Below are 16,223 nucleotides of genomic sequence, written 5' to 3'. Positions count from 1 at the left end.
TGGGTTAGTCAAAAAGCCACGACTGTTCACCTCTTTTTTAATAATTGCATCCCTTAATTAAATAAAACTGGTGACTTTTCGAATATGTAAGTTAGAAAAAATGGATCTACATACAACATTTTATCTTTATTGTATTTAGAAAATAAAAGAAAATTACTTTAAAATAAATCTAACAGATGGGTAATCTGTTGCAAACTATATTCTACCTATTTGATAATTTACAACATATTGACAATCTGTTGCAACAGATGTATATATCTGTTTGATTATTTCCAACAGATAAGTCATGTGTTGCAACAGATTGATCATCTGTCATAACACATGTCTATAATTGTTTGATAATTTTAACATATGTGTCATCTGTTGCAACAGGTTAGTCATCTGTTTATTCAATTTAAGCCATAGATGGGTTTGAAAGAATAAGTGTGTGCAGATGGATGGATCCACTTTCATGTATGGGAGTTAGTATTACTGATAAGGTCATCGGGATAACACACATAAAGTACAATGATTTTGTGAATGCAGTTTTTAACCGATTAGGCATTGATCATTCAAACAAGATCCTGCATTGTACAGTTAAGTTTGATAGGTTCGAATTGATAAGGCCGAGGGGCCATGAAGATGGTGCTGAAACCTTGTTACGAATGCGAGTCAAGTTTTGAGAAGGGGTCAATATTTGGTGTCATTGCAGAGATCCCATAGCAATTGGACTAACTTTAAGGGTGCATTGGACTCTGAGAAGGCCTTCGAAGCCTCCCACTACAACAAACAAGAACGAAAAGCCAATAGAAATTTCCTTGGACCAAATTTATATGGATGGGTGTTCGAGAAGATGATTATATGCCAGAAGGAGCCATAGGAGAATACCTGTAAGGGAAAGGGGAGTTGATGAAAGACTATTATCATCTGAGAGCTAATTGAAGAGGAAACATAGGGTGCGCAAGCAAGGAACTTCTAGCGAATATGGCCGATGAAATTGACTTAAAACATGAGAAATCAGAATCAAGTGCAAATATGAAAATGTATCCAGTAATGAAAATCCGTCTCTCGTCTCTCTCAAAGGAAAATACTGCAGCTGGACACACTTTGCTAGGGAACTCCGACTAGTTAGCGTGGTTGGAATGATCACCTCCATAGAAATAACATAACACCAAGAAAGCAGCTTTGCGGACACCGAGGGTTGAAATGATGTGCAGTAAATCTAGAAAACTTGCGCCAAGAACAACTGAAGTTAAAATAAGGAATCAATCCAAGACAACGATTTCTGAATTTTAAATTGCATCCCATGTCTTCTTGTTTGTGGTTCCAATTAGGTCCACTGCTATTGACCTGATCGGAACCACAAACAAGATTGAAAAATAGATTGAGTATAATTACTTTCTTAGCAATATGGATGTAATTGATTGTGTTTTCTTGCCTTACCATGCTTTCAACGTATCTTGAAGAAAATCAGATGCTTGCTATAGTATGTGAATCCCGTACAGTTTCTAGAGCTCTTGAAAATTGTCAAATGGATGGAAATGTAAATTGCACTAGTGCTTTTGACATATTAGCAGCTAAGCATGAAAAAACACTGGTGCAATGTAAATTCCATGAAATAAGCATCCAATTTTATTGTGCCTAAGCACAACATTAGGCAATATCTTGATTTGCCGGAGGACAAAATAAAGGAGCTAATAAGGATATTATGTACTACGATGTATTGTGGAATGGTGATAAAAGCAGCATCAATGATGAAAAAGTAGATGAATTTTACGTGTATGAAGTTCAAAAAAATGTGATAATAAGAGGAGGACAAGCAGAGGCGAAGCCAGGATTTCAACGAAGGGGGTTCCATATTCAAAGAAAACTTAAGATTTCAACTAAAGGGGTTTCATATTCAAAGAAAACTCAGTCGAAGGGGGTTCAACACCTACTATAACCACATAAAAAATAATTTTAATGATGTATAAATAATATATTTTTCCATCGAAGGGGGTTCGGCTGAACTCCCGAACAGAAGGCTAGCTCCGCCCCTGAGGAGAAGTGCAGTTGCAGCAGATGGATATTTCCACATGCATGAACTAGAACTAGCTCGACTTGACGTGGAGTTTGTTGTTGAAAATTCTGATATTCAAGACATAGTTGATTCTATATGTAATTACATGATAGAGGAAGACAGATTTCTTAATACTGAAGATCCATTCGACGGGGTAAAACAAGAAAGTCATTGTCACATCCTAGATAAATATCACATTGACAAAACACCATGAGAGACGTTGACTGTTTATATATTTGAAAGCGAGCCTTAGATCCTTGTGACACATTTTAAAGTTGCACGAGCCTAATCGAAAACCAAAAGCCAACAATACAAGCTATCACATCCGTAGTCCCTGATGTTCAATCCAACATGAGAATAAAATACCAGTTAAAGCTTCTACAACTTGAGCAGAGACACCTTCAAAACTATTTACTTCCCAAATAATTGCTGAGCCTTGTCAAAATCCTAACAATGAAAAAACAAAATCTTTCCTTATAATCTATAACCACAACATACAACATGTTCGTTTGTGTGCTACGTTAAACAACTTTTATTCTCATGTACCTTTGGGTTCCATTAGAGCCGTATGTTCCATGTGCAGCAACACATGTTTCATCTCAAGGAAGACAAAGTAGACATCTGCTGGTGAAAAAAAACTGCAGTTTTTGATTGCATAGTTTCTGATAGTTCATGCTCTTCCCTGCGATTCCAAGAATTGATGGATTTAGCACAACGAAGACAAGATTGAACAACTCCTACAATGACAACAGATCAACATTGAAATCAAACTAATAGACAAACAAAGAAGAAATCCAAACTTACTGTCATGTTATCTAGACGTTTGATTGCAATATACGCGTTAAGACTCATATTTTGAAAAGCTTATATGCATCCACTAAGACTAGAAGAGTTAATAAGATTATATGAGACGAAACTACGAAATTGAAAACAACATGAAAACAAGAACAACAAAGGAAAATGAAACAATAACATAAAGGAACGGAAGATAAAATGATAGATAGATTGACACAAAATGATAAAGAGAGGACAATCTACGGATATACTAAACCCGAAGACCTTCCTATCGAAGTATCACAATCACCAACCTCTTACGAGGACCCCGCGGGAATGGATCCGAGCAACCCACGTTTCTCAACAATCCATAAGCTCCCAACAAGCTTAAAGACAACACTCGCAAGTGTAACTTAATTCATCATTCATTAACTACCTAAAAATAAAAGAAAATTAGCTATTTATAGCCATGGTCTATTTATTACACAATGGGTCGAAAAGTGACCCTAAAAGTTATTGGGCCCAAAAGTGACCCAAAGCTCAAAACATTGGAATGGACGCCCATACTCTCTCGAAGCTCAAGCTATCATCCAAATGTGGTGTCGCCCATTCCTTTCTTGGAGGATAAATATAGCTTCTTTCCAAGCTATCCTCCATTCACGTATTTGACCTCCTAGAACGACCAAGTCTTGAATCCGTAGATGTGATCCTTGAAGCATCGATCCCAAAGGAGTGGAGCCCATTGATCTTGTATCATAAGAGATGACATTTTCTTGGTTATGCTGTCAATTCTAAAGGTTTAACAAAAGGTGACATTCATGAATCATCAGTATTACCCTATCAGATGCTTTGTTAAACGTCAAAGATCAAAGAACAAAGCTATTTAATCGAAAAGGAACTGCGTTTAAAAATCTTTTGATTTTTTAGATTTCCAAGCTCGATGCATTCTTCTTACAAGGAATAGGCAAAATTACCTAACTGTGAAATAGATATTTCATTTTTCCGAAAATTCATGCTCTTCCAAGTGTTCCACAAATTGAATGAACAACTCTTGCAATGATAGTGGATGAACAAAGTGAAACGAGAACAACTCATGCAATGATAATGGATGAACAAAGTGAAATGAGCTAATAGACAAGCAAGGAGAAGTTTTCAAAAATAACTGGCAGGTTATCTAAAGAGTAAATGTTGTTCCCAGTAGCATGAACTTCATCTTTAGACGAGTCACCACCGATACTTTTTAGATGGAATAGAAATCTTAGGCCAGTCCTCACCTTTCTAGAGAGTAAACATGGTTCAAGCAACGGATGCCATAAACACATAGTTCAGAGCTAGGAAATTAATGATTACCAGAACAAAGAGCGATGAGGGAAGATCTTTATTGACGCTGATTGCTACAACCATTAGCCCGAAACACTTCTTCTTTGCTCAACACACTGGAAAAAAGGAAACAACAAGAGTATATCAATTGCTATTGAGATGAACTAAAAATCTTCAAGTAAGAATGGTTCATGTATAGAAATACAATAAACATCCAGTTGACATATATACCTACGTTAAAGGTAAATGATTTGTGGTACGTTAGCACTAATTTATGCTATCAACATTCTTGAGAAAATTATCAATTCCTATCTATACTAGGCCTCTTTTACAACATCTCAAAGCAAGTCCAAGCTTGATGCAGTTTTCTTACAAGGAATAGGCAAAATATACCTCATTGTGCATTAGAGATTTTATTTTTCCGAGAATTCATGCCCTTCCAGATGATTCCGCAAATTGATTGAACAACTCCTGCAATGTTAACAACAAACTGAAACTAGATAATAAACAAGCAAGGGGGGATTCTTTAAAATAACTGGAAGGTTATCCGAAGTGGAAATGCTGTTCCTAGTAGCATGAATTTCATCTTTAGATGAGTTTACCACCGATCCTTATAGATAGTTATGTTTCGCTTCTAATGATCCTGAAAGCTCTTTTTTTTCACTTCTACCCTGAATTAGGCTAAGTCATCTAAATCATAACCTAGAGGCGCTTACCAAGCAAAGAAAACTTAGGCTAGTCCTCACTTGTATCAAGCGTAAACATGGTTCAAGCAATGGATGTCGTACATACACTATTCAGAGATAGAGAAATTAATGATTGCCAGAATGTAGAGGGATGAAGGAAGACCTTTATCGACACTGATTGGATACAATCATTACCCCGGAACACCTCTTCCTTGCTCAAGGAAACTTCAAGAATACAAGAATTGCTATTGCAGTGAAACTTCAAGCAAAGAGAAAACATGTAAAACAACGAAAAGATTTAGCATTACATGAATGGCGAAAAGGACAGTCTTTTACTATGATTCAGGCAAAAGCACATCCTGATCAAAAAGAAAAAAAAAAGATTTAAAACTGGATAATAGCCTAGGCCAGGTAATTCATTGTTCTGATGCTTTTAGATGCTGAATTATCTGGAAACAACCTTGCGCATTTTTGATATATAGGAACCAGAATTTTCTTCCACATGTACCTTGGATGTTCTAGTAGACTTTAGAGTTTCTGCATTTCCGGAGGACAATAAGATTCTACACGTTATCAAAGCACAAGGGAGAACATGTGCAGCTCTAAACTGCATCCTCCTTGCTCAAGTAACTGGAGAAGGGGAAAAATCAAGAATTATTTGATGAAACTTCAAATAATGAATAGGCAGGCATATTCAAAGAGGTACGTCTATTTCATCTCTAGCTTTATCAAATAAAAAATGACTCGTATTTTAAAAAGACATACATCTGGGGCTGACATATCAACGTATTGTGAATGATAAAAAGGCTTCTAATTTGTTAGTATTACATTTTGCTATGAACTTTCCTAGATAAAATTATTACTCCTGTTTCCTACCTAAACTAGGTCTTTTTTCTCACAATGTATAAAAATTTCTGGAGATGCAAGATATTACCTTTTATTTGTCATTTTTCATGCTAATCTGAAGATGCTCTCTTGGCTTCACAAAGGCTATAGACGCTACATGCTGCTCTACAAGATTTAACTACGGAAAGAATTAGCAAACAAGCAAAGAGAAAAAACGAGAAACAAAAAACTACTGAAAAGAAAAAGAAACGGAATAATTCACATGCATCAGAGCACCAATAGAATAACTCACATTTATCAGAGCACCACTCGTTTTAATCATTGCATGTACTCCCAACCAATCTCGATGTAGGAGATATAAGCAATATATAGCAAGTAATCCCCCCTTCTCAAATTCTAGACGTGGTTCGAGCAACAGGCAGTTGGAAATACATAGTTCAGACATGGAAGAGGACAGTCTGATGGTTCTGGAAGAGATTGGAGATTACACCAATGATATATATGCAGCCCAGAGATTGAACAACTCCTACAATGACAACTAACTATCAAGTTAACAGGCAAGCAAAGGAGAATTCCATGGAAATAACTGTCTAGTTATCTAGACATTAAAGCACAATGAACAAAGCACTTTTGAATGAAAAGAACTGTGTATGAAATATTTCCTTGAAAAGCTTTGCTTCCCAAGCTTCATAACAAGGAATGGGCAAAACATACTACCTTATTGTGAAATAGAGATTTCATTCGTCAAGCATTTGTGCACTTAGTGGTTTTGCAAATTGATTGAACAACTCCTGCGATAATAAACGGATCAACAAACTGAAAAAAAGCTAATAGACATGCAAGGAGTAGTTTTCAAAGGTAACTGTCAGGTTATCTAGACAGTAAGTCGTATTTTCAATAGCATGATCGTCATCTTTGGACAAAAAAAAATAAAATTTTTTGGGCGAAATTATAGTTTTTGGGTACTTTAAAAACTTAAAATTCACCTAGAACCTCTATATTTTTTTAAAAAACTCCACTAATTATTCCTCCCAACTATAATTGTTCCAATTGTTTCATTCTTGTCAAGTCGGTAGAGGTTAACGCTTATAAGCTTATATTTAATGGCTTTTTTCTAAAAAAAAAAGAAATTGAAATATGTTTCCCAAACACAAAACTTTACCCAAAACTTCACCCAATAGCTTAACAAGGGAAAATATTTAACAAACAGGCAACGGGGAGTAATAAGCAAAACTAAAAAGCTACTGAGGAAAAAGAAAAACTTACATCGGAGCTTCGTTTTATTATTCATCACAGGCACTCGCTGTCAAATACTGTACCACCGATATATATTTCAGGAATATGAGCAATTTCAGGCCAGTATTCCCCCTTGTTGAATTCGAGGAGTGGTTTGAGCAATGGGCAGAAGGAAATGGATAGTTTAGAGAGGGAAGAGGACATCCCTTTTACTGGAATGGATTGGAGGTTAGGGCAATACTCGATGGTTAGCTCAGAGAGGGAGGAGGGCAGCGCTAATTCTGCAAGACATTGGAGTTGATGGCAATTGCTGATCACTAGACGTTGAAGCGAAGTGAGGTGCTGAAGACCTTCAATCGGTAGTAAATGGAGCTCAGCATGGTCGTATAAACGTAGCTCAGAAAGAGAGGAGGGAAGCCCTTGTTCCAGCAGTGACTGAACTTGAGGTAACTCTTCAGTACATAGATATTCAAGAGAGGTGAGGCTTTTGAGAAGTTGGCTGCTTAATGTTTTCAGATTGCATATAGTAAGCCTTCGAATAGAGCATGGCAACTCCCAATTGTCACCACTAACAATCTCTTCGTCACTGCCATCATGTTCGATGTACAACTCTCTGAGACAGGGAAGTCTCTGCAGACGCCACTCCTTTAGGCAGTTCACCAGCTTCTCACAATTGATGATTTGAAGGAGTTGTAAATTAAAGGGTAAAACTCCATCAGGAAAGAACTCTATTTCTGGACAATTCCACAGTTTCAGTTCCTGAAGAGATGGAAGGAGTTCCTGCATACGTTCTGGCAGCCGCTTCAGCTTTTTGCAATCCGAAATACGCAATGACGTCATCTGGGTCCCACATGCCACCGAAAGTATTTCAAGATTCTCACAAAACATAATATCGAGGCTTTCAGTCCCATCTGGAATCAAAAACCTAGTAAGGTTTTGGCAACTCTTTACACACAAATAGCCTGCTCTAGGGACCAACTCAGTTGATGACATATAATATATAGAATCACATCTTTCCAGTGTCAATCTATAGAGACACATGTTAGAAATCATCGTACTACTATCTGGTGCCTCCAATTTCAATTTCCGGCAACGATATATCCTTATTGTCTTCAAGGTGTTCAGCAGAATGCTAATAGGTAAGAAGGTAAGAGAGTCACAATCACTAATTTCTATAAGAACAATCTGCTTCATTCCCTCAAGTTGAGATGTAAACAGTTCAGACTCATCAAAAAGAACTCCAGCCTTGGGAGAACCAGAAACTACAAATCTTTTTAAACTTGAAAGTTGGATGGGTGTCTCCAAATTGAGTTCAGGACATCTTGAGATTATCAATTTTGTCAGAGAACAAAGATTTTCAGGCAACTTCCCCATCAACTTGGGGCAATCTTCAATTGAAAGGTTCTGAAGTGTAGGGAACTCTCCGTTCCCTAGTATGTGCCACTGGATCCACTCCGGCATCAGTGCAAATTCAAGCTTCTCAAGAGAGTTAAAAGGCTTTTTGGAGGACGGACTACCATAGAATTCTTCCGTCAGCTCTGTCATTCGATGCATCTCTCTAATGGAAAGGAATTTCAAACAAGGAAGTTGTCCTAGTGCTGGCAAGGAGTAACAGTCCTTGCAGTTGCCAATAAACAATTTCACTAGCTTAAGAAACGAATGATCAGCTACCCAATTTGGAAATTGTGTCCCTCTATATCTGTAGATTTGGAGTTTTTTTATGTTTGTGTGTGGGCGTAGCTCATCAAGTATGTCTCTTTCAGTTTGTGAATTGTCTGCAGTACTTTCACTCCACTCCAATGATAGCTTATCAACATGATTCTTCTCCCTCATATTTCCCTTCTGAGCTTCCCTTCTATCAACCACATTTTGCAACTCTAAAATTGATAGAGATCCATACAAGTTATGAGCTTCACCCAAATCTTCCATTCTCGAACCACCGCGATCACCTAGAAGAAACTTGGCTCCAACTAGCACTTGGAGGCTTTTCAACTTGCTCAGATGTAGCGGCTTCTTAAAGAGATTAGTGTCGCTTATGTCAACATGACACAAGTTGATCAACTTTTCCATCTGCGGCGGTAGCTCCTCAAGATACGTACAAACTGAGAGGAGAAGTGTCTGTAAGTTATACAATGCACAAATGGAATCTGGCAACTTTTTAATCTTTGTCCGAGAAAGGTCCAAAAATCTGAGGAGCTTTAATTTGATAAACAAAGCATCCGGCAACTCCACAATCTCATAACGTGACAATGATAATGCCCTTAAAGATGTTAGCCTTGGCAGTATGTTATGCAGCACCCTCTTGCTTAGCTTAATTTCGTAAAGGCCCTGGATATTGATTGGAAGCAATGTCCTCAGCTGCTTCAATTTGTTGGGCGGTGTCAATTTCTTAAAGTCACCACCTTCTCCCATTGAATAGGACAAGTGACGACTTTGATCCAACATATGAGATTCTTGGCACTCTTCCCACCTGACACAAAGTTTTGAAGATGCAATTTGGGCTAAATCATTGACAAGGTCATGCATTAAGAATTCCTCTGTGTTCCCTTGAGAAGGATTTGCGACCCTTTCGAATAATGATCTTGATCTCAACTCGAGAAAGTATTCATTGCCTAAATCTTTAATTGTTTCCTTTGATACAAGACCATTAGCAAGCCACAAATGAATAACTTGTTCTTTTCTAAATGGATAATCTTTAGGAAATATTGCACAATAGGAAAAACATGGCTTTAAATGTGCGGGAAGTTCATTGTAGCTCAACAACAGTGCTGGTAATATGTCATTTTCTGGCAGCTCCCATATTTCACTACCCAAAATACGTTTCCACCCTTCAACCTCTGATTTGGAGCGTAACATGCCAGCGAGCGTCTTCAGAGCTAAGGGCAGTCCTTTGCACTTAGCTGCAATTTGTTTTCCGACCTCTTCAAGTTCCGGATGTTCCGTAGGGTTCATGTTTTCAAATGCATGTCTTTTAAATAAAGACCAAGAGTCATCAATAGACAAGGTGTCCATGCTAATTTGCTCAGTGCGCATCATCAAGGCAACACTCTCTTTACGTGTGGTCACAATGATCTTACTTCCAATATCTCCTTGAACAAAAATATTCCTCAAGTCATCCCACTCATTGTAGTTGTCATTCCACACGTCATCCAGAACAATGAGAAACCTTTTTCCATTTAGTCTTTCCTTCAATTTAACTTGTAGCTGATTAAGATTATTGTCATCCTTTAAGTCAAATGAGCCAACTTCTTGAAGTAACCCTTTTGATATTTTGAAAGCATCATATTTCTCAGACACACAGATCCAAGCTTTCAAACCAAAATGGTGTTTCACCTTCTCATCATTGTAAACCGCTTTAGCTAGTGTTGTCTTGCCCATGCCCCCCATTCCAACAATAGGTACAACAGTCAGATTTTTTTCACTTGCATCCTTAGACGTTAAACGGTCAATCAATTTCTCTATTTCATTCTTCCTACCAAAGACATCAGATTCAACCAAAGAAGTTGAAGGTCTTCTAGTTTCTCGTGTACCCGAAACAAAATGCTCCTTTAAGCCAAGGAGACCTATTTGCTTTTGCAAATCCTCCAATGTTTCAATGGTGTTTTCCAACTTCTCCTTTATGTTAACAAAATAATCATCACTCAAGCTCAGGTTGGCGTAACTTACTTGCTGGTTGCTTGTTTCTGCAAGATTTCGATGCTGACCTTCCACCTTAAGCCTCAAAGCCTCATAATTGACTTGTTCCATTAAGTTTTCAGCGCCGTCCACAGCATCTCGAAGTTCATTTAGCCACTGGCTCACGTGTTGATTTGATGCCTGCTTATTCTCCGCGTCACTTAACACAGCCTGAAGTCCAACCAAAGTCATTTTCAGCTTCTTTAAGAGTCGAACATCATGCTTATTCTTCTGAAACATCTTGAGAAGATCACCATGAGGAGAAAGCCTGTCAAAGAGAACATTCAAAGCTGAAGAGAGAAATGCACCACCAACTGCTAAGCCAATATCCATTTCTGAAATCTACAAAGCAAAACAAAGGAACCACAAAAATGGTTTTAAGTATTCTGAGAAGATAAATGTTTCTATGTTCAAATCAAATATTAACAACTTTATTTTACCTTTTGAATGCTAAGAGTAAATTGCAAATAAGAATGATCTCTCTCCCTCTCTCTTTTGTTAGAGTTATTAATTGTAATTGGTACAGCTATGTTTGCTACTATTAACTACAATCTACTATTACCGAAAAGTTTGACTTTTCATCCAACAAGAAGACAAAGACTTCACAAGAGAGGAAGGGTACTTGTGGGGTGTAATTAGGGGGGACCCAAGTGACGTATACGCAGACCTTATCACTATCTCGAAGAGGTAGAGAGGTTGTTTTCGAAAGACCCTTGGCTTAAGTGTAGAAAATTTAGGTACAGAAAACATTAAAAAATATAGCAACTAGCAAGCAAATAGTGTGATAATCGAAACATATAAACGTAACATATGATAGATATCTCAAACAGTGATAATACAACAAACCAAACAGTTAATAAAGAAATAATGTTAGGTCAACAAATTTCAGCATTATTAATAAACCTCATTCGATACTATTTTTATCTAATAAATTTCTAATTAATTGATTTGTTTTCTGTATTAAAACTAGTATGCATTGCATTCTAAAAAGAAATTATTTATTTACAAAAACTCTCCACTTTATTAAGTAAAAGTGTTTTTTGTCATTTTCTTTGTATTTTATTCGGAGATAACTAATCTCGATATTATTATTTCATCTTCAAGTAGTTCAATTATGTCGATACTAATTACTAATCCTGATAGAGTATAATTTATTGCGGAATTAGTAACCAAACAAGGAATAAGAAATTACCAAAATCGTTTTTCCTTGCCAGCAAACTTTAAGAATCCATTGAGAAATTTTTCCGGAAAATTTCTAAACTCAAAATCTACTTCACCGGAAAATTTCTCGCCGGAACTTTGAAGAAGATGACCGGAAATCTATTTGTCCGGCAAAATAGAAATTTTTCCCGCGAAAATTAATTTATACACGAGCGCACTGACAACTGATTTGTATTATATTCCGATTCAAAACTTACTTTTCTTTTTAATCCGTTTTAAAAATATGATATTTTTTTTTCTTTTTTTTGACAATACTCAACTTTTCAGTACATATTGATACATTTGATATGAGATATTACTGTAATGTAAGGTTAGATTCAAAGGGCTTCTTATTAAAAAGTCTTTGAAACAAAAAGTGAGTAACATTTGTTACATGTGTGTATGCATATTTAATTTTGTACTTATAAGGGCATAAATGTCAATATGTATTACTCCCTCAGTCGCATATCAATCATTTCCTTTTTTGTTCGTGTAAAAAAAATGTCATATTTTTTTATTTGATATTATTGTTCCACTTATAAGCCCACTAAATTAAAAATAGTGATAATACATTTTTTAATAAAAGATAATTTAGTAAAAATCATCAAATTTTTATTTATCTTTTTCTATTTTTTAAACTTCGTGCCTAGTCAAATTATGATATGAGACTGAGGGAGTAGTATAATTTTTGTTAGTGGATTTTTGAACTCTCTCTAATTTTTAAGAAGTCTTATAATACATCAGTTGAAAATCCTATATTGAAAACACAGGACTGAATTTAATGTCAATCAACATATGATACCATGGTTTTTTAGTTTTGTTTGTATCTTGGGACCAAAATGTGTGAAACAAGTCTCTGCACAGCTGCTTTTGCATATAGTAAACAGTGAATGCCAATTCAAATCGATGAAAAAAAACATGAATCCGTGTTCTCGACATTATACAGAAGAATTCTAAGAAGTTTTATAAAGAACAGCTTCGGGGTTGTTTAAGTTCCTCTTATCTTTGTAGTGAGGTCAGTTACTACTCCTACTGAAGCTTTTGTTGGATTCGACGAGATGGTTAGTGGGACACAACGGAAGTATTTCATGTTGGGGGGGAAAGGAGGTGTTGGGAAGACTAGCTGTGCTGCTTCTCTAGCAGTAAAATTTGCAAGCCACGGTCACCCGACTCTTGTTGTTTCAACTGATCCCGCTCACTCTTTGAGCGACTCCTTTGATTAGGTACCTACTGCATATTTCTCTTCTCAAAATTCCGTCAAAAGAGAAATTGATGCATATAACCATTTTGTGCTTTCTGTAGGATTTGACTGGAGGGGCACTTGTTCCGATTCAAGGAGTGGATTCTCCATTATATGCACTAGAGGTATCTTGGTCTTGTTATTTCAGTGCTGGTACTGAAGTAAAGTATCTACTTGTTTAGGACAAATATAAACTTATATTCAAATAGATAAACCCTGAGAAAACAAGGAAAGAGTTCCACGCAACGAGCCAAATACAAGGTGACAGTGGTGTCAAAAATTTTATGGACAGCATTGGCCGCCTCGGAATGCCTGCTGACCAGGTGACACCCAAAGCAAAATGTTTCGTAGTTCTTTTCTTATCCAATTAAATCACTCTCTTTGTATGGCGTTAACTGTACATGCCTAGTCTTGGTGTCATCTTCTTTCCTACTACAAAACGACCCAAGTAACTGTGTCTGACGTAATCGCCGACCTTTAAGCAATTCCTTATGCCTATTAGGTTATTGATTCATTTCTTTACCACAGCTGCTGACAGAGCCACTGATTAAAAGTAGTTCTTCTTTTGGCAAAATCCACGTATTATGATGTTTAAAACATTCCTTGTTGTACTTAACTCTGCTGTTGTTAACTTGTGATAGCTGGGAGAACTAAAACTTCGAGAGCTGTCGGACACTCCTCTGCCTGTCTAGATGAGGCTATTGCAATTTCTAAGGCATGTGTAAATGAGTAGTCAATACGCTTTTCAGACTGTCATTGTTACCTTATTCCAGTCTCTTTGACCATAGGATGGTTCTGCAGGTCATGCAAATTCTTGAATCAAAGGAATATAGTTTTTGATACAGCACCAACGATGAGTTGAAAGAAACTGGTTTAACGTAAAACTTGTTCTCTTGGAGTAATTGGTAAAATTGTTGTCATGTGATCAGGAGGTCAGGGGTTCAAGCCGTGGAAACAACCTGTCCGTCCCTTCTTTGGACCCCGCTTATAGCGGGAGCTTTAGTGCACCATCGTCCCCTTTTGTTCTCTTAGCTTAATGTTTGCATTTACCAGTTGATTCTGCAGGAACACACACTTAGACTACTATCACTGCCAGACTTCTTAGATATATCAATAGGCAAGGTGATGAAGGTAACTGCTGTCTTGCTACTGGAAGGATATTATGGGTCATTTCTGATTTTCTTCCATCAAAATGCTTCCATGTTTAAGAACGAGAATCCTCAAATGTCTCTCTCTCTTAACCGGAACTTATTGCAGTGGTCTTTTTGTTTCAAGTTCGTCTACCAAAGTCCTATTATGCACTTACTTCAGCTTTACAAGTACTTTCTCATGTGTCACAGCTTAAAAAGAAAATAGCATCAGCTACTTCAGCTTTAAAATCCATGTTCAACAAAGAGGAGCCACAACGAGATGATGCTGTAAGCATTGAAGTCACAATAATAGTTTTCTTGCTGTGCTATTGCTTTGCGTTGAGCATTATTTCCTTTCACTGCAGAGTGACAAGCTAGAGCAATTAAGGGAGAGGATGGCAAAAGTTCGGGATCTGTTCCATGATTCAGCAACGACAGAGTTTATCATCGTGACAATCCCCACTGTAATGCACAAATTCTGTCTTCCTATTACTATAGGTTAATAACTCTGGAGCATAAGCTTGCAACAAACCTAGCTTGTCGCTTCTTTAGTAGTACTTCCAAGTATAAGTATCATCCTCCACCTCGTCTTTTCCTTTCTTGTAGTTCGTTCTCCAAAATGTCCTTTAATCTTGTGATCTTAAGCCTGCAATGTGGAAAGTTGAAATTAAAGAATTGCCAAAAAGTAAAGGGACGTTCTTTTTGAAATGGGCTGAAAAGGAAAGTAATACAAACAGATTGAAACAGGAGGGAGTAAGATGAAGGCTGCTAATTGCTTCAAAAGTATCTTTCTGTACTGATCTTTCGCCTCCTTTTGAGTTTTGAGTGCTTTTCGTAATATACATGGATTAATACTTTAGCAAGTATGCCACCCTGCGATATTGTTTCATATTTATTTAAGCCAGTGTTGCCAACTGAGCAAATATTAATTGACCAAAATATGTACCTTGTAGCTATTCTTTACTGTGCTTCCAAGTTCTTCTTGAGGACTTTTTGAGTGACCCCTTTGTTACAAACACATTCTGTACAGGTGATGGCGATCAATGAGACTTCACGACTCTGTGCATCGTTGAAGAAGGAAACTGTTCCAGTAAGAAGGCTTATCGTCAACCAAATCCTACCTCCATCCACATCAGAATGCAAGTTCTGTTTGATGAGAAGAAAGGTAAGAGTTGATGTGTTTGTGTCAAATCATTGATGTGTTTGAAAACTAATTTTAAGAAGGCCATCAATACCCTTTCTGGAAAATGTCCTGAACGTAAACTTCCACATCATAATTTGTCGGATGGTGTTTGGTGTCAAGTTTTCTTCGCGGTGTCACATTTTCCTTTGAATTCCCTAACTACTACACTTCTAATATCGAGAGCACACATCTTTACTTGCATAGTTTTGCTTATGCCTCTGTTGTTTTACATGTTTCAGGATCAGATGCGTGCTCTTGATATGATCACAAAAGATCCAGAGTTATCAAGTTTAAAGATAATCCAAGCACCATTGGTTGATGTGGAGATAAGGGGCGTCGCTGGATTAAAATTCATGGGGGATTTGGTTTGGAAATAAAATTGTGTCAACAATCGTATTGAATAATGTAGCTGTGCTCTTTTGATTGCTCTATGCTGTTGTTTTACTTGCATTTCTGCCGGAGGCTGTTTTCACGGCTTGAACACGTGGCAGCAACTTTACTAGATAATTCAAGATTCCCCTTCAGTGTTACCAATCAAAAAGAACAGAAAAAAACAGTAGAGTTTTGTAAACAGAAAAGATGTACTGTATGCTATAATCACATTTGGCTGCATAACCATTTACATAATTTGATGTTAATAGCCTGATCTTTATCAACTTTTGGGTATAACCTCCAATTTCTGTGGTGTACTCTCAGTCATATCCTTGTCAACTTCATGAAGACGAGACAGACATTTTCGGCTATTTCTCGAGGTTCAGGAACCAGGTAGAATCATTCTCCAAGAGAAACTACTATTAACATACGTTACACTTGATGTTTCACCTAAAGAAGAAAGACTCATATAACCTCTTGAATTGACTCCTGCTGCTATATACGATCTGTTTCAAAAATTACA

The 16,223-nt window shown here is 37.0% G+C and overlaps 1 protein-coding gene and 1 pseudogene across 2 annotated transcripts; one reads left to right on the top strand and one right to left on the bottom strand.

The window, feature by feature from the left end:
* Nucleotides 1–3,016: 3,016 nt before the first annotated feature.
* Nucleotides 3,017–11,104, bottom strand: LOC107847163 (putative disease resistance RPP13-like protein 1). 2 transcript variants are annotated; one of them, XM_047399868.1, is made up of 10 exons: nt 11,016–11,104; nt 6,931–10,917; nt 6,382–6,455; nt 5,927–6,190; nt 5,753–5,829; nt 5,327–5,448; nt 4,982–5,077; nt 4,526–4,603; nt 4,163–4,248; nt 3,017–3,603 (listed from the first exon to the last, which is right to left on the bottom strand). In XM_047399868.1, the coding sequence occupies exon 2, from the start codon at nt 10,906–10,908 to the stop codon at nt 6,955–6,957; it is 3,954 nt and encodes a 1,317-aa protein (XP_047255824.1). In that variant the 5' UTR covers nt 10,909–10,917; nt 11,016–11,104; the 3' UTR covers nt 3,017–3,603; nt 4,163–4,248; nt 4,526–4,603; nt 4,982–5,077; nt 5,327–5,448; nt 5,753–5,829; nt 5,927–6,190; nt 6,382–6,455; nt 6,931–6,954. The 2 variants fall into 2 exon arrangements, with proteins under 2 accessions (XP_047255824.1, XP_047255825.1); XM_047399869.1 differs by having other exon boundaries at nt 3,017–4,248.
* A 1,663-nt stretch (nt 11,105–12,767) lies between these two features.
* On the top strand, nt 12,768–15,966 carry LOC107846159 (annotated as a pseudogene).
* The last annotated feature ends 257 nt before the right edge of the window (nt 15,967–16,223 follow it).

Source organism: Capsicum annuum, chromosome 11, assembly GCF_002878395.1.
Source record: "Capsicum annuum cultivar UCD-10X-F1 chromosome 11, UCD10Xv1.1, whole genome shotgun sequence".
Lineage (NCBI taxonomy): Eukaryota > Viridiplantae > Streptophyta > Magnoliopsida > Solanales > Solanaceae > Capsicum > Capsicum annuum.
The sequence above is the reverse complement of the archived record's forward strand: the minus strand, read 5'-3'. Positions and strand labels throughout refer to the sequence as shown.